This window comes from Oreochromis niloticus, linkage group LG15 (genome assembly GCF_001858045.2).
Source record: "Oreochromis niloticus isolate F11D_XX linkage group LG15, O_niloticus_UMD_NMBU, whole genome shotgun sequence".
In the NCBI taxonomy this organism is placed as follows: Eukaryota; Metazoa; Chordata; class Actinopteri; order Cichliformes; family Cichlidae; genus Oreochromis; species Oreochromis niloticus.
In genome coordinates, this window is record NC_031980.2 from 23,975,951 (window position 1) to 24,002,702 (window position 26,752).

The 26,752-nt window shown below is 44.0% G+C and overlaps 1 protein-coding gene across 11 annotated transcripts in view; it reads left to right on the forward strand.

Moving 5' to 3' along the window:
- myo6a (myosin VIa) overlaps positions 1-26,752 on the forward strand; it is a 142,105-nt gene that overhangs the window by 38,223 nt on the left and 77,130 nt on the right. For all 11 annotated transcript variants that reach the window (XM_013272213.3, XM_013272218.3, XM_013272220.3 and 8 more), the window contains exons 10-12: positions 2,471-2,551; positions 8,269-8,449; positions 13,488-13,632. In XM_013272213.3, the coding sequence (XP_013127667.1) occupies positions 2,471-2,551; positions 8,269-8,449; positions 13,488-13,632 (407 nt within the window). The remainder of the gene's footprint in view (positions 1-2,470; positions 2,552-8,268; positions 8,450-13,487; positions 13,633-26,752) is intronic.

A 26,752-nucleotide genomic window follows, 5' to 3' on the forward strand; every position in this document is an offset into this window, starting at 1 on the left:
AAAAGGTAAAGGAACAAAAACGGTGAATAAAGGAAGCAATATGGGAAGATGCTGCTTCCGGAGGGAAGGAAGGAAACAGGAAACTATGATACTAAGGAGGAAAGTTAAAAAGACTGAAGGATTTCCTTTTTTCAGAAGAGGTGGAAGAAGGGATAGAGGTTGAGGAAAGATAATAAGGAAGGAAAGAAATGGGAAGAAAGCTATAAGGAAGGACAGAAGGAAACAAGGAAGATGAAGGAAGCAAGTTGCAAACAAATGCAAGGGTCGAAAGAAGGAAATAGAAATAGGTAACGAACGAGGCTAGATTAAGGAAATAAGGAGTCAGAAGAAGAAAGAGGGAAAGACAGAAAAGGGAAATTAAGGAAGCAGACAACAAAAGGCTGAAGGAGGGAAGGAAAGGTGAAAAGAAAGGACATAAGGAACCACATGAATACAAGAGAAAAAGAAAGGAGGAGGTAATAAAGGAAATAAGTCAATAGTCAAGTAAGTAAATGGACAAATGGAGGAAAAAAGTAAGGAAACAGAAAAAAAAAAAAGGTAGGAGTAGTTAGGACTGAAGGAAGGTGACAAAAGAAACAGAAGAAGTAAAGAAGGATAGATGAAAGGACATGAGGAAGAGAATAAAGAAGAAAAGATGTGTGAAAAGAAGACATACAGGACAGGAGGAAGAGAGGGTGGAAGTAACTGAGGAAGCGTCAGAAGGAGGATAGAAGCCAGGAAAGAAAGGAATACGTTGGAAAAGAGAAGGGCAGAAGAATGCAATGGAGGCTAAATGAAGTCCCAGAAATCTTGAGAAAAAGTACTCGAGTATTTACTGCATTAAACAGGCTGAGGTGCGTTTCACCTCCTCGGGGTGACTCTGAGGTTGTTCAGGAGGAAAACGAGACGCTCCCATCGGCAGTCTGCCGGGGAGACGGAGGACACTCGGTCCTCTCGGTGGCTTCGGCTCTAATGAAAGTTTTTGTTTATGTTCATCTTCTCGGCTAGAAAAAGGCTCGCCTCTCCAAACAAGATAAGCCCTGCTCAAATCAAGCCTCCCCCTCTCCCCGAGACACCTGGGAGGTGAGCACCAGAGCCACTGTCATCTCGTGTCTGTGCAGAGAGGAGGAGGAGGAGGAGGAGGAGGATGATATCAGCAGAGTGAAGCTGCTTTTAATGCAAATGCAATTATCCAGGTGAACTCTGACCGTCTCTGAAGCAAACCGTTTCCTGCTCTTTGTTGAGTCCATGCGTGGAAACTACTCAAGATCATCTCCTGCACACAAACTCTGAGAGCACAGTGTTCCCATTTGACTGATGATTTAAGCCGTAAAACAAAGCGCTTCCTGGACCTGCATCCATACATGGAGGCGCGCGAGGCCGCCTGTCAAAGACTCGAGAATGACATTAGTGCAAAAACACCAAGTTTTTTGCTTCATTTCTAGTTATTGTTGCTATGTTTTAACTTTGACAACAGCACATTTAGTTGGATTTGTTTCATTTCTGCTCATTTTTTACCTTTTGAAACTGCATCTTGAAGTATTTTAGATATACAACTTTACAGGACGAGCCAAAACACCACTCGAAGATAAATATACGAAAGTTGTTTGAGAAAAATGCTGACAATAGTAAGTGACTCATATTAGACTATAGAAAATAAAATTTTCTATTGAAAATGTTATTATTTTTGCCTTAGTTATAATAGTCAGAGGCTTGTGGAGTCCTCCTTAATGTAATCACAGTTATTAAAATGTATTTGTATGGCTCTGATTTTAAAACAGTGGTGATAATTTTATTTCAGTTGTACTTTTCATGCAAGTTGCACAAAGTGCTTTCCAGAGCAGGGAGTGCCAATAAAAATACATACATTAAAAAAAAATGGATAAATAATCAAAATTAGTTAGTTTTTCTTCTCCAGGATTTATAAAAGCTAAGACAAAAAACTAAATACTAACTTTAAAACAGCAAACCAGAGATAAAAATCAAAGCTGCTGTCAGTCTGGGAGTCTGAGGATAAACAGCCTTTAATGTCTGATGGTCTTTGATCCTCAGAGTTTTGGATCTTTATCTTTTATTTGTAGTTTTCAGGACTCTGGACTCCAAAGACCACCTCTGTCTGCCGAGTGCGATTCAAAAACCTTTTTTGTTCTTTGAAGCTGACAAACTGCGTGACAGTTACATTTATGAAGTCGAGACCCGAACAATCGAAGAAGCTAAAAGACCCAATTTAGCAGATCTTTCCCCCATGGTGGTCTGAGGAAGAAGTTCAGGGCATTTCTGCTGGAATGAAATCACAGTGGTTTAATGTTTTGAGTCTTTTTTTTTTTTTCTTTTTTTTTAATGGCAGCCTTGCCCAAGTAATGCTCACGAGGTTAACCGCACCGGCTCGTATGATGTTGGGTGATTTCTGATGTGCTCTTTCTTTTTAATCTGCCTTTGAAACTTTGGTTTTGCTCATCTGTCCTCTCTCTTGTGTCTCGTTGCTTTGCAGTACCTGAACAGAGGATGCACTCGGTTCTTCGCTACCAAAGACACAGACAAGCACATCATGCAGAATCGCAAGAGCCCAGAGGTACAGTACGCAGAAAAGTCTGAGTTCAACCAGTTCACGAAACCTGGACCACAGAATAAGCAGAAAAACACAGTTTCACTAAAATGTGAGGCTGATATTACAGCATTAAAGCAACATACTGATCAATCCAGCTATATATTTTATTGTTGAACTCTGTTAGAGCAGCTTTGCATGATTCAGAGTTCAGAATAATCCTTATATATTTATGATCCTGGGACTTCTGCGGCTTCTCAAATCATCCTGTATGTGAAAAGAGGTGTTTTAGCCCCTCCCCTTTTAAGTAAACTTTATTTTGATTGGCAGACGCTCATAAACACGGGGTTTGGACAGCAGGTGGGTGGGGATTCTTGCCCGAGGTGATCATATCTGGGATATCTACACTCTGTGATGTCATAGAGAGTAGGAAAAAACTGAGAGTTTAGATAGATCAGATATAGATCTGATGAGGTAATTTAGTTTCCACAAACAAGTTTAGTTGCTAAATTGAGTTTTTGAGCTGCAAATTTCCCCCTTTTTCTTTTCTGTAAACAGCAGAGAGGACTTTTTGTCCTCTTGTAGCTGCAGTAAATTTGTGTCCCCCGAGTTTGATTCCCAATCTTAGAAAGGAAACTCTAAAAACTAAGAAGAAAAACGTCGACTCATCCCCCCGTGGGCTGGAAGAAAGGAAACGGTCGCTTTGCAAACTCCATTAGCTCCTCGTTAAACCTGACTCAGCAGGTTCGTTCACGTCGTTACGCCCTCCAGCTCCAGTCGTTGTGTGAGTGAGCCTCTCTTATCTCTCCAATCATTCTGTCTGTTTGTCCAGTGGGAGCTTTTCAGAAAGAATAAAAGAACTAAGAACTTGGCTTTAACGTATTTGTCAGTTTGTGGAAAAAGTCGGGTTTTTTTATGGGGGAAAAGAAGAAGAAGAAACCTGCCTGTGAAGCACGTACGTGTCTTCACTGATAATTACAGACTTTTCATGAGAAACGTGTGTGATGTTTTTCATCTGCACAGAAAACCAACATGTGAAAGACTGAAAAATGAAAAAAATTATCCTGCACACGAATAAAAATCCAAATTCTGATTCAGCCACTCGATCTGCTGCACGATGCTTTTACATGCCCAGCTTCGGTTTTTATATCTGTTAAATTATTTCATTTAAATGATCTTTTTCTAAAACATTTTTGATGATCTGAAACATTTTTTTGTTACAAATATGCACAAAAATAAGAAATCATGAAGTACATGAGTACAGCTTCACCATCATGACAGCAAACATCTGGAAGCAGCTGTTTCACTTCATCGCTGTAACAGCTGTAGCTGGAAAAAACTTGCAGTTCAAAAAAAATTTAAAAAAAAAGGAGATTTACAAAAATCTGGTTTTTGGAAATCTGACCAGCTTCTGAGATTTTCTTCAAAAACATATCTGTGTTAAAAATCTAGAAACCTTTCTAAATCAACAAGGAGAAAAAAAATCACGTGTCACATATCAAACAATCAAACCAGCACAAAAATGGACTCTGTAAGCTGATGGGAGCATTCCTCAGACCTTTATCTGGTTCAGAAATTATGGTCCATGCTGACGAGACAGCTTCACAGACTGCACAGAACATCTGTGATGAGAATCAGAGGCGCTCTGTTAGATTTAACTGTGGACTCAGGCAGGCTGTGTGGTTTAGATGGTGCTCGGATGGTACAAGGCAGCATGGATCCAAATTCTGTTGAGTCTGTGTGAACTTTAGTATCACTTTCCTGCTTTTTGGCTGGCAAGACTGGCACCTGGTGTGGTCTTCTGCTGCTGTAGCCCATTCAGAGATGCTCTTCTGCATACCTTCACTGAAATGAGAGAGTATTTGAGCTACTGTGGCCTCCCTGTCAGCCCAAAGCAGTCTGGCCATCATTCTCCTCTAACCTGTAACTGGATATTTTGGCCCTTGTGTGGGAAACTCCCAGCAGATCAGCAGCTTCTGAAACACTCGGACCAGCCTCAATCCAATCTCATCGACTTATTAGATGTATATTTAATGAGCAGGTGTGTCTAATAAACTGGCCTGCAAGTGTATACGGTTAAATAACAGGCCCATAAGGGCGATAAGTGCGACATTGTGAATCTTAGAACTAATTGAAAGTTTGAATCTGAGGTCGTTCGTTAACATGCTGGTCCATTCGTGCTACCTAAAGCCTCAGAGATGGAAATAAACTGACATTAAACCAGGAAACGCAGCTTTGATTATATGCATTTCGTTACGAGGCAGCAGATAATCCTAACAGCAGCCACCCTGTGATAATTCATTAGTGCTGTTGTGTAATGTTCTGGCCTGAAATTGCTCGCTGCAAACCGGCTCTGCTTATATAATCTCCTCGTTTTCAGATGCTTCATATATAAACAGCAAACATTTTAATTAGCAGCCAGACCAAGAGCCTCGGCACAGCGCGGGACATTTAACACTGTGCATTAATAAGAAAAGCTCATCATGTGAAATGAGCTCCTTTCTTTGCCTATGGCTTTTGATTAATTATGCACAAGTGCTCTATTACGCGTCTGTACACGGCTTCCCCTGCAGTGCGTCGGTATTAATTATTGCAGCCATTAACAGGAGCACGGACAGTACATCGGAGCGCTGCTGAAGATGGGGGATGGAAAGAGGAAGAATCCAGTCGCATCCATCCATGACTGGTGGTTAAGACCATTGTCGTTTTAGTCTTTCATCTGCATCTTACTGAAGATTTAAACTGTAGAAGTCTCTGGGTGAAGAGCAAGATTAGTTCAAGGTCTTACAGAACAGTTTATATAAGGTCTTTATGTGAGGTACTCCTACAATTGGATCCGGTACAGTCTTTAAAACAAGTCTACCAACACTGTCCTCTATGATGATATATGCACAGCCATCCATCCATCCATCATGCAACAGTCTAAGACCTCCCTCACCCCGGCCACCTGTTCCAGCAACTTGCCCCCCTGTTGTTCCAGAGAAATATAATCTCTCCAGCAAGTCCTGGACTTCCCCGAAAAGCCTCAACTGGAGGCTCTGGAGGTGGCGTTGTAGGAGTTTGATGCTTTGTGGACTGGGCAATAGTCAGGGTTGGAGGTCCTGGTGCTGCTTTTAAATCTGGTTATATGCACATTCAGTCTACCTTCAGTTTTATTCACATAACAGACCTTTACCTGGCTCAAAATGGGTGAAAAGCACAGTGTAGCATCAGTTCAGAGTCACAGTCGTCTCAAAATGCTTTGTAGATGTTTTATAGAACCCCAAGAATCAGATGATTCTGTGTGAGCAGCATTTGGCGACTGTGGGGAGGAATAACTCACTTTTAACAGGAAGAAACCTTCTGCAGAACCAGACTCGGGGACGGGAAGCCATCCGTGACTGAGAAAAGAAAGTTTATAGATGCCGTGCATCATGGGAAGTCCCAAAGCAGTGTCATCATACAGCACGTTCTTAGTGTCCAAAACCCCAAACAGCAATCCAGTAAAACCAATAAAACAACAATAAACACAAAAAACAACTCTAATATTAAATTCCAGTGACATCAGGGTTTCTCTTCAGAATAAAAACATGCGGAAGGAGAAAGAAGCTGACAGATTTTTCGACAGATCTGCTCTCCTCGTCCTTTAAGTGAGCGCGAGGGTGAAATAGATCAGGTGTCAAACTGTGGACTCCTTAAAAACAATCGCAGAATTAAAACGTTTTGGCAGAATAAAAAAAGACAGATTGTTGGACAACAGCGACATATTTATTTCAGGTCCTTTTGTTGTAGCCCGGGAAACACAATTATCTGGCAGCATCGGAGTGGGAGGCTTGTTTAATAGAAAGGAGGCACACAAAGGAAGAAAGTTGTCCTGGGAAATGATCTTCGAAAAGTTTGTTTTTTGCGTGTCCTCTTGCTTTATTTCATGACTTCCTCAGAGACCCGAGTAAAGAAGTATTTGCAGACAATCTCCAGCTTTTGTGCCTTAACTTGAGCTCTGGGAGGGAGGGCGTGCGGCAGGGCAGCTCAGGTAATATCTGATAAAATCCCGGATCACAGAGGAATATCCCGCATTAACTCTGAGGCGGCCTCGGAGATCAAACGTTAGGGAAACTCGAGCTTCGCTCCTCCCACCTGGTGCTTCGGGTTCATGAAAACAAATGGTGAGCGGGATCAGTCCCAGATTAGCTCGAGTGCAGCTGCAGTAATCTCTGATAAATGATGTGCTGTATGTCTCCTCGCTGCTCCGGCTCATGTCACGCAGGACGACCAGGTGATTGGCTGTTTCTCCTCTCGTTTCTCCGACTTTCCGAGCATGCTTTCAGCTCTGCAGTGCTTTCTGCTCCTTCCTGCTTTGTAGAAAATAATCAAGCCTTTCAGTCAACCCGTGTCTGCTTTTGTGCATCTGGGAATGTCACAGTGCAGTCGGCCTGTCTCAGAACTGGGAGCTTTGCTGGTCCGGCCCATCGAAGATCCAAGATCCATATGTGGCTGTCTAAAGGAAGTACTTATCTTAGCTTGACCGCTGCCTGAAGCTGTCCTGTGCCTAGATTTGACTCCACTGTGGAGTTTATTCTAGATATGACAATATTTATGTCACTTCCACCCAAAACTGCAATATTAACTAACACTTAAGAGATAAATCAAAATAAAGTTAAGTATGGATCTGACTCTGCACTGAAATAAGCGCAATGATGGCTGACACCAAACCACAAGTGCCGTGTTTTCTTCATTGCAGTGAATTACTCCTGTAATAAATACCAGAACATTAATTTATTAATAATAATTTTTTACATTATAACACATTACTGTTGTAGCTGCAGATGATTTTAGTCAGGCTGTTTCAAAACAGGACCGTATATTCATAAATGGACATTTTAAATAGAGCACAGAGTGTGGTGTTTTCATCCTAAATGCAGTGGAGTAGAAGCAGAAAGCAGTACAAGTACTCAGTTACCTTCCATAACCTGTCCTATGTGAGCACCCAGCCCATTAGTGTTTGCTGGGAGGCTGTTGGGCTGTGGCCTCGTGCAGGTTTCAGCTTCTGTGTTGCTAAAGTTTTTCTTCAGATGATTTTCAGGGGTCTGAGTGAAATTTAATCACATTTTTGTCTCATAACCAAAACCAGTGAGGGAGTGAGTGCTCCTAATGCTCCTAATGCTTCTAATGTGTAAATAAATACCGGTTAAACTGACTGATGTTTGCAGAAATGCTCCCTTCTGGCTGTTGATTCGACTGCTTGAGCTTTAGTGGGGGGAAAAAGGTAGAGAAAAATCCGGAGAGAACCTGATTAAATGGAAGAACCGGCTAAGCAAAAGAATTCGTTTTCCACTTAATCCGCTATCACAAGGGACACGCGGGCGCTGGTGTCTATAGTTTAGCCCGTGGTTATCGTCACACTGCGGCATTCCTGGGTGGGTTTTTCAGGTGTGTTTGTGTGTTTTTCTTCCTACTTCTCTCTGCTGAAGATTGTGCTTCTTCTTTCACTGCCTGCTCTGCTTTGTGCAACACGATCAGTGATAGACAGGGTGATTGCTGCACTGCGCAGAGACACTGCAGAGTGAAGTCGAAATTAGGTTAGAATGATTTGGAGATTCTCCAAAGTGAAGGAAGAGAAGCGAGCAGGTAGGCAGAAAGGTAAAAATGAAAAGCGGTAAAGAAATGAAGTTAGAAGTGAGTTGTGTAAGAAAGGACACGAGAATAAAAATATGAAGGAGATGGAGATGAGCAGAGATTTGACGTTTTCTCTCCTGGTTCCTCAGCACACAAAGTCGGGCCCGTTGAAGGACCCGCTGCTGGACGACCACGGCGACTTCGCCAGGATGTGCGTAGCCATGAAGAAGATCGGCCTGGACGACACAGAGAAGCTGGATCTGTTCAGGGTTGTGGCCGGCGTGCTGCACCTCGGAAACATTGACTTCGAGGAGGCCGGAAGCACATCAGGTGAGCCCAAAAAGTCACACATGTGAACCTGTTTTTGGATTTGGAGAAGACATTTAACGTCCTTTGTGTTCTTTGGGTTTATGGGGCATCGCACCTGTTGTTGCGGGCTGTTCGGTCCATTTACAACCTCAGACAGAGTTTTGGTCAGACTCACTCAGAGTAAGTGTTGGAGTCTATCATGTACTTGTATTGGGGGAAACTTGGTTCATTATTTTGCAGATTGAGGAGGGATTGAATCTGCTGATTGGTAGATGACTGCTCGGTCCTGAATCTTCTTGGAGATGATGTGATTCTGTTGACAACCTGCAGTTTGGTGCCCAGAGCGAAGTCACCGGGTTGTGAATTGGCACCTCTAAGTTCGAGTCTGTGTCCTATTCTGGGCTGGGAATGAGCCGCTGCTCCGAGTGGAGGAGTTTGGTGTCACGACTCGTGCTCAGCAGTGAGTGAAGAAGGAGCAGGAGGATAACTAATGCAGATGCTGTGACGAAGAGAGAGCTGGGTGTGACAGCAAGGCTGTTGATCTACATTCCCACCATCACCTTCAGCCACGAGCTGTCGGTACTGACTGAAAGAATGAGATTGTGGAGGGAAGAGTGTGAGTGGGCTGTCCCTCAGAGATGGAGTCTGGAGATCGGCCATCCAGGACAAGCTCGGAGCAGAGCCACTGCAACAACAAAAAGGAGCTGGTTCAGATGCTTTAGGTGTCTGATTAGGACGCCTCCTAGCTGAGGTGTTATGGGCATGTCCCACTGGGAGGGGACCCTGAGGCAAAACAACTTGTTGGAGAGTTTACGATGCTGTTGCCCCTGCCACCCGGCTAAGTGTGATGGATGGATCAGAAAAATCCCACACTGAAGATTTAAAACTGAAAAACGTGAAATTCATGAACAGCGTTGTGAAGATAATAAACCCTTAAACTTTCTCAGAACCTCTATCAAACTTTTTTTTTCTGCGTCCCAGGTTGGCGGATGTGTCGCTGCCATTTTGACTTCCTCAGTTTGTCATTCAAATGTCAGATTTCACACTGAGCTGACTCCAATCAAACAAAAATAGCAGAAGGCCAAACAGGTCGTTCTCTACGACTTTAAAAATGCAAAGACGGCACGTCGAAGCATTCACTGAAAGACGGGAGGGAAGCGCAGCTGTAATTGATGTGGGGATGGAGGTCAGATTTACCTGCATGATCCCGCTGCATTAAAATCACAGTCCTGAGCAGGAAGGCATTTAAAAAAGTGCTTCTGTGTGTGTTGCTGCTGCTGCAGCCTGTACCACCATGTGACCTGAAATTTAGCTAATATGAATAAAGTTCTGCACCGAAATGTTATTTAATGAAACTTCCTGTGCTTGTGGTTTACATATCCAACCCTGCCCATCAGTCTGTCTGACAGAGAGCACCGATGGAGCGATTGATTGTGCACATTTTCCAGAGTTTGGACCTTCCTGTTTGCACCTTCACTTCCACTCACTGATTACGTTTCAGCACTAAAGACTACTTTAAGAACCCTTCTCGATCGCTCTCCGCAGTCATAAGGCAGCCACGATCCCAGCTTTGATGAAGCTGTGCTGATTGATGCCTCAGAAAGGAGAAGAGAGTGGCGTAATCCATAATCCACAAACCTTTTGTGCGGCTCTGCTGTTGGTTTATTAACCAGCTAGCTATTAAGTCTGCTAACTGAATAATAAGTAATTAAAACTACACCAGAAAGATTGATCCCAGCAGATCAGGACGTGAAGCGCTGTAACTTGACGGAGTGCGACGTGGCCGGTAGCTCATCGTGAGCTCTAACTGATGAGGCAGGCGTTCTCTGAGCGGAGCCCTGCAGCGCTCAGTGATTGCATTTGCTCTGTATCAGAAGTCATCCATCTCTCGGGCTTCCCGACTCCTAAACGGCACCAGTTTGGCTCCTGAGACGCAGATGCCTCTTTGATCTCATCCCTCAAAGCTCTGCGCTGTGATTGATTGCTGTAATATTCAGCCTCGATCTCCCTCCGTCTCACTTCAGCCTCGTTGCGATGGCTGATAGATCTCGCAGGTCTGACAGCGGAGTCATAGAAGGACGTTTTCTTCTTGTTGCACTTTGTTTTTCTTCGCAGATGAAAAACACTCAGAACACTAATGACTAATCTCGAGTTATTTTTCTCTGGCTGAGGGGAAATTCATTAATTACACAGCCAACAAACTAATTCTGTAATTATTCCAGTGAATATTTCAGGGATTATGCTCTCTGCACTCGCAGAGGCATTTCGCGGTGCCTCGTTGTTCCACAGCGGTTCACACCCGAACCCTCGGGGAGGCTCAGTTTCCATGAAAATCAGCTGATCCTTTGAACTTCAACTCGGTGTTGAAGTTCCTCATCTCTCAGTTCCTCCCCGTCGTTTTCTCTCTGCGCCGGAAAGAAGAGGAAGCACAGCAGGGAGCCTATTAAACGGACTGGTTTTCACAGCAGGGGGCTCACTTGGTGCATGTTTTACAGTAAGCAAGGACAGAGCGTTCAGGCCGAGGAGCCAATCAGGCTGGGCTATTGAGATGGGCTTGGCTTGCAGTTGCAGAGAGGTCCCTCGGGGAGCTTTTAAAGAATATTTACTTTTCTTAGACCCAGAAAGCATGTAGAAGTCAAGTTCATTTAAACATCCAGCTCCTTTAAGTCCTCGAAGCGAGTATTTGATGACTCAGCTATTCCTAATGCCGCCGTTCACACAGGAGGATTTCATTTATATGAGTTTTCAGATGTGATCTGACCAATCGGACCACAGCATTTGGCAATGTGCGCTCGTAGCTGAAAGCACGCATCAGCACTGAATATACGATGATATGGAAACAGTCAAATAACTTCGACTGCATCTCTCAGCCTGTTTGTGGTTTTCAGGTTCTTTGATCACATGACAAAAGAGAGCGAGAGGGCGGACTCATTAAAACGTTTCCATCAAAGATGAGTGTCGTAGAGCGGGGACGTTCTAACGAGGTCCAACCTTTAGCCAATGGATTAATTAGCGGATTAATTTCTGCTGTTTGGCTGTAATAAAATTTAAGTCCACTTAGAGGACGGTGCTCTGAACGGCAGGATGGAGTCTCTTCAAAAGGTCAAACTCCTCTGAATGTTCTCATTTCAGCTGATTGTTAAAGTCTTCCCATGAATCTTCTTTGGCGCTGGTGTCAACACTCGTTTCTTCTCTGGACTCGATTCATTTCAGAGTAAACTGAGAAATCTATCCAGAGAGGCACGAAATAATGGTCCTTAATTAACTGGGAATCATGTCCAAGTGCTCGTCTTCTGTTCTCATTCATGGTTTGAGCGCCTGCCTTGGCGGGGCCTCCGTTCACCCTCCAGGTATCGATTCGGTATTAGCTTAGCTTTCAGGGACTATCGATTCCTGGCATTGATCTGAGAAGCAGCTTATAATGATGTGAAGCCGTGTCACCGGGGTTCACGGCCGCTCTAATCCAATCTTTGATGTGAACGGCCTCTGTCAGCAGCTGCAGCTCTGAACACCGTCGGACCGCCTTTCATGTGAGAAACCATCGTGTCACTTCCTGTGGTCTGTTCACACGCTGAGGCCTCCGGCGTTCATACGTAAAAGCCTGCGTCATATACGGCCTTCATCTTATAGTTGGATTCACTTGTCGTGCGAGTGCTCGCTGTCGGGTAAATGTGGGGGATTTAGCAGGTTGCTACATTCATATTTTACATCCACGTAATCCTTTGGTGGGTCGGATCAGCTGCTGCCGCCACCGGCACAGAGTGGTATAGAAACTTTAGACAGCGCTTCGGCTTTTCTCCTTTTTCTCCCTCTCACAGTAAGTTAGGAAAAGATGAAGCTTCATTGATCCAGCAGGGGAAACAGCTTGCAACGTACACGTTAGATTGGGCCCACGTCCAGTTTTTAAAGATTGTGACAAAAAAACACAAAAACAAGAAGAGGATTTCCCCTGCTGTGCCTTCGTTTCCACCCACTAATCAGTCAGTTTAATTAAAACTGATATTGATGCCTCAATAATTTCCCCTGTAGTTCCATCAAGGAGCTGATGACCAGTCTACCAAGTCAGGTGTCCCACCAGGACACCAGAGACCCATCAAAGCGAGGGAAGAAGTGTGGCATGGCTTCATAGTGGGGCTATTAAAGTGTAAAGGAAGTCTTGCTAGGTGTTAAAATATCAAAGTGAAAGGAAATGAGGAACATGTTCACCAAGACTTGCAGATGCATATAGCAAGATTTCCCCCCACCAGCATTTTTCCCATTTTCTGTAACCGCTGATCTGTGTCGTGCCTTAAAGTGACCTCACGTCTGACGTCACATGCGTCTCTCTGATGGTGTTTCGCTTGTTGCGCATCTCACGGTTTTTGTAAAGCGGCACGTGGTCGAGTTTAAGAAGCACGCGTGTGATTGTTTACTGCTTTATCAGTGATGTATGAGTACAGGAGATCGGAGATTCTCTGATTACACAGAGGAAGATGTAAAGTGGTGACATCGACTACACTGCAGCAAGTCAGCAAGGCATGGTGACGTCACAGTTGGCATGCAGTGACCAATGCGCTGACCATAAATCAGACCAAGAGTTTTGGTTTTAAAACCTGTGAAAATGTGGGTTGGTTCTGAAAAGACACCAGGTTGGAACTCCGTGTGGTCCGCTGTAGTAATCATGCTCCAGGCTGTAAAAGCCAACCACAAGACGTTTCTCTTAAGAGCACTCAAAACTTACATTGCTGTCAAACAAAGCAACAAACATTTCTTGAAGCGCCACTTTGATTTCTGGGTTTCCGGGTCAGGAATGTGTAGCTATTGTACAATGCATTCCTTCTTAATGGCCTGCAGGGGACGTGACTCCTCTGGTTGGATTCAATAAAAGTCTATCAGAAAAGAGCCCTACATTCCTGGCTGCTCAGGCAAGATACTAAAACGCGAGTTGCTCCTGACGTGCTCATGGGAGTGTGTGTGAATATTAGATAAGTGTGTGTGTGTGTGTGTGTGTGTGTGTGTGTGTGTGTGTGTGTGTGTATGTATATTCAGTATAAGTTTTGCCCTTTTCCTTGTCTTGCAGGCGGCTGTGCCATCAAGAACCAGTCGAGTCAGACGCTGGAGCACTGCGCCGAGCTGCTGGGCCTGGAGGAGGAGGACCTGCGGGTCAGTCTCACCAGCAGAGTCATGCTTACAACAGCAGGGGGCGCCAAAGGAACAGTGATCAAGTAAGAAGCTTCTGTCGCTCACACACACACACACACACACCAACACACACAGACAGACAGCTGTGTTCACATCAGAGGACATTTCACTGATTTATGCTCTTCCTGGAGGCTTGAACTACCCATGATCACTGCATTACTAACACTAACCAACAGTTTATTACACTGATGATGTCACAGGGACCAGAGGAGGTCAGGTCACCACCAGAACACACAGACATGTGTCACACACACACACACACACACACACACTGACATTTTGAGGATCTCAGAGACCGCCTTGCTGCTGTTGGGTGGGGCCTCATGCTGAGAGGGACTACAGGTGTTTTGCTGACTTTATGCCAACCAGTTTGTTCCTTTGAGCTCTGTGGTGTCGACCAGTTTAAAATGAGATGCTCTCACACATAAAAACCACCAGCTGTGCCTTTAGGAAGAGCATGCTCGTCTCAGAGGGATTTTACTGATGATGATGATAAAGGTTTTAGGCTGTAGTTTGGCACCACCCGGAGCTCCGTCTTTACATCAAGGACAACAAAGGAAGCACATCTTTGACTTTTATCTTTGTCTGTGTCATTTCATCTCTTTCGTTCCTGGATTTTGGATTTTTTTTAACTGCTTTTAACTGTCAGAAAACATTAGTTGTAACTATTTGCTGGATAACATGTCAGCTCCCCAAAAGCATCATTTTTGCACAGTGGGAGGAAGCACTGACATTCTCCTCTTGATCACGTAGATTTGTAAAGCAGGGCTTCTCACGGCTCAGTTTAACTACAGAGCAATGTGTACTCCTAGTGCCAGTCAGGAAGGCACCTGCTGTAAAGTCTTGGCCAGATCAACCAAGTGGATCATGAAAAATTAGATTTCCATACTGGCTCGGTCAGGGCTCGGGTTAAGGACCGCCTCCGGTGGGGCAAACTGTGTTACTGTTTGCCGAAAACAAAGGACGCCCAAGTGTGGTATGAACAAGTATGGTGCATAGACTGTATGTAAAAGATGTACATAGTCATTGGCTTAATAGATATTGTCCTGAAGCCTCGATTGCAACATTTCTGCCGTGCTGGTGTTTTCAAAGTGGAAATGATAGACCTTCAATTATGAAGTAGCCACATCCCAAAGTGTGGAACATGGTCCCCTAGTGGGTTGTGAAGGTACTCCAGGTAATTTCTGTGAAATATTTACACTTTAAAAAGAAACTGAACTAATAAATAAAGTCATAGGATTTAAATATCAGTTACTTACTGTAATTTTTCCTCTTGTGAAGTCTTTATGATCCTGAGCTCATCTCATATCCCATCATTAGGAGGGAAGACGTTAGTTTGGAGAGACAAGCTATAAAAGTTCAACAAGAGAATCACTAGATCAAAACAATCCATTGAAATTCTTGAAGAGATGTGATTATAGGTTTGGCTGGGAGCATAACACTGGGCATTCAGTGCCCTGCAAACCTGTCCGTGGTGTATATTTGCTGTCTTTAAGCTCTGTTTATGGTCTCCACCAGCCTGCATGTGAAGTATCTGCATGGCTGTGTTCTCCAGTTAAAGTCTGTGTCTGCCGGCTGCCAAGTGGAGCCTCCACGTGTTCACTTTGAGTTTTTGGTGAACTGAAACACATTTTCCTGTCTGACAGCTCTCACCATACAGCTTCTCACGTTGTTATTATTTAAAAAAAATCTACTGTACCTGCAAAAAAAATAGACAATTTGAAGCTTGACTGAAAGCTTCAGAAAAGCTGCCGAGTGGAGTCTGTACTCTGAGACTCAGATAAAAGTTGAGTAAAGTTGGAAAAAAAAAAGATCCTAATTTTATTTTAACTTTGTTTCGTCTTTTTTTAACCTTCCTTCTCCTACTGCATCCTTTGTAGGGTGTCTCAACCCTCAGCTTGGGAACATCTTCAGTATATAAATGCACACAAACACAACAACTTATAAAAACTTCAAAGCTTTGCAGGTCCGGTCCATGGGGATGCACACAGGCACGAGTACGCTGACTCCCACAGTGTCGTCGGCGCAGATGGCTGATGTATTGCTCGTCTCGTAATCGCTGCCCAGAGACGAGCGAACACTTCGCTGCAGCTGACATTAGAATATACAGTGAAGTGAAACAAGGCTCCGAGGATCCGCGTAATGCCTCGCAAAGAGCCAGCCGACTCTCTGCCTCGTCTCGTTGTCCCGATAAACACCCGATTGAATCTGAGTGTTTTTGCCAAAACTTATTATGAATAAAGTGGAGGGCCATCTGGACTCTGATTGAAGTGCCGGGATGCTCAAATGAGGTTGATTTGAAAAGGTCAGAGTGGTGGCTGAATGTTGCAGGAGGGTTGTTCCATCGTATTTTTCATATTTTCCTTCAGAAACGCAAGAAAAATACAAAACAACCAACCACATATGCCCAGAATCCATATCAGTTGATCAGGGACTAACAACCACATGGTCACATGGTTTCAACCCATCGGTGTCCCTGGAAATGGGATCTGTCCAGTAGAAAACCTGGTGTACCACCTTCTTTGGTTTGTAAAGAGCAACTTGCAGTAAATCGAAGCTGTAGGTATCTCTAAGAGGAGATAATCCACAATCCCTTCAAACTCTTTGATGTTTTCTCCAGTGAATAATCAGGAAAAGAAGATCAAACATCTACAAAAGAATCAACCAGAACGAGTCAGTTTTTAGCTTTAAATCAGGGGTGGGGGAACTCCTGGCCTCAAGGGCCGGTGTCCTGCAGGTTTTCCTCCTGAACATGTCTTGGAGTTCTCCAGAGGCTGGTAATGAACTGATCATTCGATTCATGTGTTTTAATCCCAGGGTGATATCTGAAAACTGCAGGACACCGGCCCTTGAGGCCTAGAGTTCCCCTACCCCTGCTTTAGACAATGACACAAGGGCTCGAAATGCTGATATATGGTACCAAGTCTCAGTCCACCCCAGTGCCCTCATGGGTCTCTAATTCTTTAGATAGTCACAGTATGATGGGAACATTTTGCTCTTTGCTGCACAGAAGGGTTGGGTGGTGCCAAGAAAGCTAAAGCAGTACTTGGAAACCGAACATCTGAAGGTCGCTGGATTTGAACCCGATGCAGAGAGCGTCGTGATGGCAAGTCCAGTTTTTATGAGCCAGGCATAAAAAGATAAAGGCTGAATTTAATTGAAAGTGACTTTAACTGTTTTATTATTTATTCGTGTTGTGACACTTGGGGTGGCTGTAAAACTCTTCTGCTTACAGCTTCTGGAAAGTGTTTTTCAGGCCGGAAAATTTCAGCTCTCATTATGAAGGAAGCTCAAAAATACTGGAAAGAAACAGGGGTGTTAGAAAAACCCCATCCTGATGTATTTCCATCTAGTTTCCTTAAAATCCAGATGGATTTAAATATTACGACACTTTAATTTGGATTTTTATTCCTGGGCATAAACACGTAATCCCAAATGGGAATAAAACAATCCTCATTATTTCAAACTACTTTCAAATGTATCTGGGGTCAGAACATGCTTTACTACATGCACGCTCTGATTTATCTTAAACTTCACACTTTGTCCCGTCAACAATGTGATGCAGAAACTTGTAACACCAAGAGGGAGCAGCATGCACCAGTGTGCTCAGAGTGAGGGAGTTCCTGGTCTTAGGCACTTTAAATCAGGGTGACCTTTACGGTTTACTGCAGCCTGAAAGGGATCACAGATTATGCTTATAGAAAACATCATCCGTTAATATTATTAATGGCTCTTATTTAGAAAGAAAGGCGAGAGGAATAAAGGCAGACGCTCAGGGTGGAGGTAAACAGTTTGTCTTTGGGCGGCTGCTTTAATTGTGTGAATCTAAGGTTATATAAGATGTTGACTGTCTATGTGTCCGACTTTTTACCATCCTGCTTCTGGACCGAATGTCCACTGATGGTTTTCTGTGCTGGATGCTCATAGCAGACGTGGAAGTTCTGGAAACAGCCAGTTTTGTGTAGTTTTTTCTTCTCTGGGCACTCTGTGGTGTCATAGAAGCTGTTCAAACAGCAGCGGCCAATGAGAAGAAAGCTTGCTTAAAGCAGCAGGTACAATTTTACCTTTTAAAGGTGTGAAATACCAGCACATGACAAACGGACACCATCAGCAAGGGGTCCAATAAAGGCGACAGAGTCCTGTAAACATCATGCAAACAGGGCTTCTAGGCCTCTTTACTGCTCAGGCCAGTGTGTTTTCCTCAGACCTTTATATAAATGTGCACATTGAAATTCTCTCCGTCTCCTCCATCCACATGCTAAACTGTGGGAAGCCTAATTTAAGTTAAATGTGACAATTGGCTTGTCGGAGCACATATGGTGCTCCCCTTCTGCTGCAGGAAAACACAGTGTGTGTGTGTGTGTGTGTGTGTGTGTGTGAGAGAAGGACGGCGTGCAACTTTAATTTTCCAGGCTTTGGTTTTGTTCACAGACATATTTAACGTTCTTTACATAATGTCCTGTTTGTTTCTGGATTCTGTTCTCTGTGCTTAATGTGTTTTAAATTGCTGGTAATTTACCTGCTGCAGCAGCTTCAGTGTAGCGTGCATCACCTACAGGCAGGTGAAGGTGTTTCCATCCAGCTCAATTTATGCACTTTTTTAAAAATTTGTGCATAAAAAGCCAAACTGGAAATGCTGAAAGGTCCAAATGTAAACAGAAGGGACTTTAGTTAGTGAGGACTAAAAACCACTGCCACTGAATATTTTAAAAGAATCTGGTGTTTGTGTGGTTTGTTTTTTTTTAGTCCATGTATGTATTTATTCATTTATTTTGGCCTGTCCAACTCTCAGGAGTACCTTTTTTATATTTAAAAAAAAAATTAAATATTTCTCTAAAATTATTTTATTTATTTTTATGCTGTCATAAAATACGTAGAAACACAAAATCAACCGAATAAAATGGGCTGAACTGGGGCAAAGGTAGCACTAAATATCCAACTTTTTGAGAGGAGGTGTAGGAGGCTCTGAATAAATCCTCTTCATTTTACCTGCTTCACTGAAGACTAGCTAAACTGGGAAAACAAAGAAGCCTCCAAACACCAGACACGGCTCCTCGTGCAGGTTCAGGTTCTTCACTCCGCCCATCCTTTCTTCTGTTCTTCGTTGCAGTTCTTTAAAAGTGGAAAATGTTAATTTTCGTACGTGTGAAAAGTCATGTTTAGGGACACAAAGATGAGCGCTGGAAATGGTCACACATGGATGCTTTCGAGGTCCAGTTGGTCCTCAAGGATGTCCAGGGTCTTTTCCCAGTTCAACCAGCTGAGCTCGCAGTTCATGATTCAGTAGCAGTGGCTTTACTTTGAGCCCCTAATGGGCTACTAACTCGGTCTCATCCCGTTAAAAAGGTGAGCTTCGTTGTGTTTTGAAACCAGATGTGACGACTGAGGAGTGGATCTGACTGTAAAACCGTTAGCTCATTGGCTAACGACTTGTCAAACACAAGTTGCCATAAACTCATCTGATAACTGAGGTCAGCGAAGCAAGCGTTATTCCCATGGACTTTTACAGGACCAAAGTCTTTTTGCAGCTACTGCTGTCGCCCCCTGCTGATCATTAAAAAGAATGCAGGGTTACCCGTTTAGCTCGGCCAGTTAATGGACAGCTTTGCCCCTGTGATATAACAGTGATCTTGAATTTAACTCAAAAGGTTAAAGTTCAAACACTACATCAAAACCCATCAGTTTTCTAATTTTGTAATTTTTTTTATTACAAAATTAGTTCAAATGAGTGAAAAACTCTATAAAATAACTTGCAGACATTTATTTTCGATTTTATTGTCTTTGCAGAGTTCATATTTATGGTAAATCCTGATGCAAACTAACGGTCCTAAAAACGGACTCAACCTTTAAACTTTATTTTGGAGCGTGTACTTTGGTCTGTCGTTTGTGTGAAAGTTGCAGCAGTGATTTTCTGACGGGATTAACTGGAGTCCAGGTGGACACCAGCGTGACTCGGTGACGGATGAAGACTTGAGTGGCGTTGACGCATCTTCACTGGGAAAGATGGCCCGGACCTTTCACAGCTTTACCAGCTGGCTGCGGCTTAACGAGATAAATGCGAAGCCATGAAGCGTTCAGAAGGAGGAGGAGGAGTTCAGATGAGTGTTATGCCATTTTTATGGCTCGGCGCTCGCCGCCGGGAGACAGCTTCATGCATTAGATTCTCCCTCGGGCTCAGAGAGGAGCGAATGCACCTAAACAAACCTCCCCCATCACCCAGTGCTGCTCCACCATGAAGGAGTTCAAGGCAGCTAATAACGTAATCCTCAGAGTGATGAAGAAGAGGAGATGGGAGGGCAGGGACACAGCCGCGCACCGGTCGGCGGTGATGAGAAAATAATACGACACTCATAACAGAAACCGCCTAGCACGTTTACCTCGAGAGCCGTTTACGTGACCGTCCGAGGAGGTCAGTGGAGGCGTTAGCTCCCAGCCTCTCTCATTTATGCTCTTCATTGTGCATGTTGCATAGACAGAGTTTGTCTTTATTTAAGTTTCTGATGTGCAGCAGGAATGAAAATGCCTTTGCTTTTGTAGACGAAAGCATCGGCGGCAGTATAAAGTGTTCAATGACGCAGCAGACGGTGAGAAGCCCACCGGCTGAGCTGCTGCCTGCGTTTAGCCTGAACTCGTTCTCTGAGGCCTCTGATTGTTTTGCTGGCAGCTCGGCCCGAGCGCGCCATCTGAACGGCAAGCCGCTCGCCTCGGCTCCAAACCTCCCACGCTAACGTTTGTTTCCCATCTTTCGTGTGTGGAGACAGTAGGTGTAGGTGCATTAAAAGCCACTTCCTGCCTCTATCTGTCTGCCTGTCGGTTATCGACCCACCGAACAATGCCCGTAATCTTCTGCTGTTCTTCAAGTTCTGGTACCAGATGAGATGTTCTGCAATCTGTTCGTCACTGTGACATCGGTGTGGGGCTTTGGGCTGGTTCAGGAAAACAAACTCTGAGAGGAGCATTAAACCAAAAATACCCCAAATAAATAAGAGTGACACTTATCACCTTTAAAGCCTCAGCACACAAAACTCTGCGACTGGCGCTTGGTTGCTGCTGGATACGCTAGGCTTTGGTGATGCCAGTAACACTCCTCGTATGTCAGTTAGTCGTATCCTTCCCTACCTCAGTGGTAGTTAAAGCTCAACTTGAAGTTAATAGAGGTTTAACTGGGAACCCGCCTCCCTCACATCACTGATATTTCACTGAATTTCAGATCAAGTCTTTAGATTCCATGTTTCTCCTCTCAGTAATGTTAGGATGGAAATTCATTTGAAGCCCAGTAAGTGGCATGAATGTCACTGGATACAGGTCATCGCAGGGTCAACATTTCTGTTGTTTCATCACTATTTAGGCAAAAGAAGAAATGCCCTTTATTAAGAACAGAGGAACTGCAGAATTTGGTGCTGATGGCAGTAAAGCCTGGATGTTGTCATTACTGACGTCAGTCTATCTGTATATGTGGTGTCAGTGCTGAGCGCTTGTTCGACTATTTGTGGGCCCTGAATGGATCTCAGGAGCGACGGAGGAGTGGATGGATTTGGACTAATGGGCATCAGCTTTTCCTGCACGCTTCTCTGGGCAGTCATGTGAAGATGTTTAACTGGCTGATGCCCTGTAGCCAAATAATCAGACAGGCAGAGGAGGTGTTTGATGTTTTAGAATTTTAAAAAGTATATTTGACACAAAATTTGCAACGCACATGTCCCAAATCACAAACACACACGAGGAGGGGCCTTCATTTATTACCTGCTGCTGGCTCCTGATCCTCTGATGCAGAAACCCAGAGTCCATCGGTCCAGCTGGTCGTCCTGGTAGGTGTCTACCCTGTCTCCTTTGGAAATGTTTGGAGTTTACCTTCCAAAGAGCTTTTCCTAGCAACAGTTCAGAGTAAATTAGAAGAACCAAAACTGGCTGAAGTTGACGCTGCAGTGCTGTCACACTGGGGACTGTTGTCTTGTGTGAGCGACTGAGTCTGGGGGAATGAGAGGGAGAAGTGCGGTCTGTTGATATTTTGGACTCTTGTACATTTTGCTTGTTCATTTTTTTTGGGTATCTTGTGTGGACCTCTGGGCAAATGCCTGGACCGAGAGCTGGGTGGGTTTACGGTTTTCTGACTGGCACGTTAAAAACTCTCAGGTTACATTAAAGAGAACAGGATTCAGTCCTGCTGATGGAAGGACTGAATCCTAAATGCTCTGATGACCGGGTCGGGTCCAAAAATTATGATCCCTAATAAGGTCAGGTGACGTGGAAGAGAGCGAGAGAGAACCGATGAATATAAATGAATGCACACAGCACCATAATACAAAACCGTTAGTTTGAAAAGAAAGTGTGTGTGTGTGTGTGTGTGTGTGGGGGGACTGCATGGCTGCAGTTTTGTGGCAGATGGTGGAAGGAATGAAAAGCTGATGGGAAAAATCCCATCCAACATGTTTATTCTCTCTGTTAAAGCCAGAAAGAAAAACCCTGTGACTGAGAAAGCAAAAGATCCTCTTTGCACGAGGAGGCGGCAGACGCACCGATCGAGGCAGATGGTTGGAGGGGATGGAGAAAACGCTTTCCAGCATGTTCCTCCCCTTCGGGGACGAGTAGATTTGCTGGGAAGCTGCACTATTATACAATTAGTTTAGAAGGAAATGAAGTCTTAATTTATCAGACGCAACATTAGTAATATAAGAGGTGTTAATACCCTGCACGCCCGATGATTCATTTAAGTGTTTCAAAGGAGCACAGATACAACTGCTGATTTAAAAACATATTGCTGATAAATAAATAAAACGTCATGTGACCTGTGGCATGATCAGCATGTAGTGATCACAATATGGGAAAAAAAAGATTATTTTATCTGTTTATTTAAAACAAAAAATCAGTAAAAAGGTTGGATGCATCTTCCAGGTCAGAAACTGGCCACCAGATGATGACGGCTGTAGATGCACTAAGACTTTCAGTCCTCTGGAAGTCTCAGTTTACGGGCTCAGTCGCTCATTTTGGGTCATAATGAATAAAAATAAAATCTCTGTCATTCTGAGGGTTATTTGGGAAATTGTAAAACCGCACACTCATTGGCTGCCGAGTGTCAATCACAAGTTATTAACAAAGTCCCGCCCCGCCTTGTCACACCTGCTGTAAGCACTCCACTCAAAGCTTCGAAACAAGACTCCAGCAACCAGCGGGTGATGTCACAGTAACAGCGCCTCAAGTGGACATTAGAGGAACTGCAGCTTTTGGCGCTTCTGTACACGTTTCATTTTGAGCCACAGAGGTTGCTCCTTATTTTAAACAGACTTCAGTAACTTAGATGTTGGCCATGTTTTTAATGAATTTAATCTAATAATTTACCACTAACTAATCCTCCTGTTACTCTTGTTTTTCTTCGAGTGGTTTGTGTTTCTGCTGCTCGACTGTGTTTGCAGACTAGTCGTAAACTGCAGGCGACCACGGTAATCTACTGATGATGAAAGCAAAGGGAGGGTTTTTTGATGCAGTAAGAATGGCGACACGTGATGTATAATGGCGACAGTGGCTCTGAAAAACAAAAATGGTTGATGTTAAGATTTAATTGGCAGTGAGCAGGATGGAGGCGAGGCTGAGATGGTCTGAGCATGTGCAGAGGAGGGACAGTGGACATGTTGGACCAAGGATGATGAAGATGGAGCTGCCAGACAGGAGGAAAAGGGGAAGACCTCAGAGAAGTTCCATGGTTATAGTGAAGGAGGACATGCAGAGAATTGGTGTGACAGAGGAGGACGCTGGGATGCTGTGAGGAGATGGAGGCAGATGATTGGCGACCCTTAAAGGCAGCGGGTGACTTTCATCCGCGTGTGTGTCATTCTCTTGCTTTCTCTCTCAGCGCGCAGTAACAGATGCCTGTGATCCAATCAGAGTTCAGTGGTGAAATTCAGTGTTGCTGGGTTGTTGACACCTTATTAGGAGATATTGTTTGGAGGAGGAGGAAGAGGAGGCGGCCTGGGGGAGAGCGAGGACTGGGAGTTCTGCACAGATCGATGGCTTTACCTGTCGCTGTTTACTTACATCCTTTTTTTTTTTTTTTTTTTTTTTTTTTTTAAATTAAATTAAATCCAAACAGACAAAAAGTCTCAAACTCAGACTTTAACTTTGTGTTTCTCCCACATAGTGGCTGTAACTATTCAGAGCTCTGAAGGCGTTCTGAAAATGGTGTCGCAGCGTTGCGGCGACACGGTCGGCTCTGTAGTGTTGCTCATTTATATGAAAATTTCACACATTATTGCTGTAATTTCGCTGTTGGCAAAAAGCGGATAAAGCGGGTGAACTCCGGCGAGGCAGCCGGCTGGACTGCCGCCAGCTGAATGCATCACGTCAGCCGGCTATTTGTGCGTGTGGTTCATGAAGGAGGAAGTGCAGACGGCAGCGTGTGTGAGGGCGAGAGACCGTCCAAAAGAGTGGGGGAATAAAGAGAGGAGAGGCGTGGGAGGCACATGGGATTCAGAGAGTCTGAATTAAAAGATATTTCTCTTTTAGTTCTTTATTTGTCTAATTTCGGGAGAGACATTTCGGTGTGTTTACATTCGAGTGTGTGTGTGTGTGTGTGTGTGTGTGTGCTGCTGCTTCCTGTGTGACCTGATTTCTTCAAGCTTTCATCATGTGCATGCAGACACACTCCTCAAAGCAAATTAAAGAAAGAAAACAATCATTAAGATAATTGAACTAACAGCCCGGTCAATCATTTGGATTTCATTATTTTTATTTCTGCAGACTGAAAATGAGCCTTTCATGTTCACCATAATACTCGCTTTCTGCACTGTAGACATTTTTCACATATTCCAGTTCAGGGTGAAGACAAGTAAGTGCACTTTCCTGCTCACATTTACTGGAATATTTCCTGAAAAATGCTTCTGACTTCAGCTTTTGATTTTAAAAACTGTTATTTCAGCAACTGCATAATTGACCCTTTTTCAGTGTTATGGACAAAAGCTGAGATCTCACAGTAAATTTAGTCGTTTTACAGTCATGTCTCTATGGCTTTTTAGCAAAGTGACAAAGATAACCAGATAAAGCAGAGTTCAGCCAGAGTTCAAACTCTGATTCTTTAATGCTTCGACTTCGGCTGCTGTGCCTTAAACAAGGTTCGTGGACCTGTGACGGTGTCCAGGTGTTTGTCTTTGCAAAGCGGAGGATCGAGGCAATGCAGAGCAGCACACACCGCGGTGATGTGAACCCTCCGTGGGGGTTTAACTGGTTTAAAGTTGGAGCACAATAAACAACATGAGATCATCAGAGCGGACAAAGAAGCGCTCCATCCTTTCTTATTTCTGAGCTAAGCTAAAGGACAGCAGCAGCACAGACGTGACCCTGAGGAAACCACATTACTGCTTTTTCTTTTTTCCTTCCGCTGACACGTTTCCCACATGTAGAAGATGCACTGCAGAGCCTCATACGTGCTGTGTATACTATCAGTGCACATCAGCACCTCCTGCTTTGTTTCTGAGGCCCTTGGAGGTCGCTCCAAGTAAAGATGACTCTTCAAGCGCGATGAGAAAAGCCAGAGTTTTAAAGACATCTCCTCTACAAGCACTTTAATCCTCACAGTCCCACGCTGTGATTACAGTGCAGCAGTCTTGTGCAGTGCAGTAATGACATCATCAACAATAACTACAAATTACTGAGAAAACAAATATGATGGGGATTCAAACTGAAGCAAGTAACCGGCTGTTGTCTTCCAGTCTATACCTACAATCCAGCAATCCAGTCAACACAGGAACATTGTGTAAGTCGACTTCTTGCCCCTAACGTTGAGCAGAATATTTGACTGTGTCGACATTCATTTGTTTCTCTGGGATGAAGTCTTGGAAAAACTGGGGTTTTCAACCACTGTGGCTGCATGAATAGACTGAGAGTGTTAAAGTTGTCCTGTCTGCAGGCAAACTAGAGTTCGCCTGGTTTCAAAGGCTCGTTTATGATCACCATTCTCACCCTTTCGAATAGCGCTGCGCAACTAAAGTGACATCAACAGTTTTAAACTCTTTAAAAATCCAGTTCAGTTCTGTTCATAAAATGCAGAATAGCAACAGCAACATCCTCCAGTAATACAAAGAAAAGAGTGGGAAGGAAAAACTCCCTTTTAAGAGGAAGAAACCTCCAGCAGGATCAGGGAGGGACGGCCATCTGCTGCAAGAGCCCAAAATCAGCCAGGAGTTGTTAGGTCAGGTTGTCTGTTACATAAAACCTAACGAGGTCGTTTGCTCTCACTGCTGTCACTTAATGACTTTTAGCATCGTCGCCATGATCAGATGATGTAGGAGATTGATCGTTGATGTCATTCACATTTGGACAGACTTTGAGCTCCACCTTGGACTGGTGTTTGTTCTGCTCTGAGCTGGAGCGCCGCTCCAACCAGAACCTGCAGCAGGTGGAAACCTTTGTCCTTACTCTGAGCGTGCTGAGGCTCCAGAGCAGATCAGATGCTACACTCTGCAGTCCAAGTTTGTATTTAGAGTTTACTCAGAGGCTACACCAGAGGGGGGATTGATTCTTGCATCACAAAGTGAATAATAATGTCGTCTATTCATTTAAAAAGCACCTCCTTTCTTGCACGCCCCACACCCTCACTGCTGCCATAAGTACAAACCATGTTCTTTGCAGAAATAACAGATTAACATGGTCATAGAGATTTTAGTCCTTTAACGTCTGCAGTTGAACAGCTTTTCACCTGCTGCTGATCTCACACTCGTAAACACACACACACAAACACACACGCAAACTACTCAGAAACTTTCTGGAAGGCGTCTCGTTGCTCAGTCAAACAGTCAATGTCAGGTCACCATGACTTTGGCTGAAAGAATATAATTGCATGAAGATGCAGTTCAGAGCGATTCAAACAAATGGCACGCTGGATGCATAATGAACTCGTAGAGGTTCTCTGACAGGAGCCGCCTAATTACAAGTCAACAAACTGACTCATCGCGCCACCAGCGCTGTCGGGAACCTTTGATGCTTTTAAGGCTGAATGAGACTCGCTCTGTTTCGGCCGTGAAGAAGTCAGAAGACGTTTCAGTCTCGTTAACAGCATAATTTATATTCCTCTGTGGCAGCCAAATGCGTACAAGGTTGCACAGTTTGTACTCAGGCACTCTGTAACAAAAGACTTGCGTGCACTTGTGCTGTTGT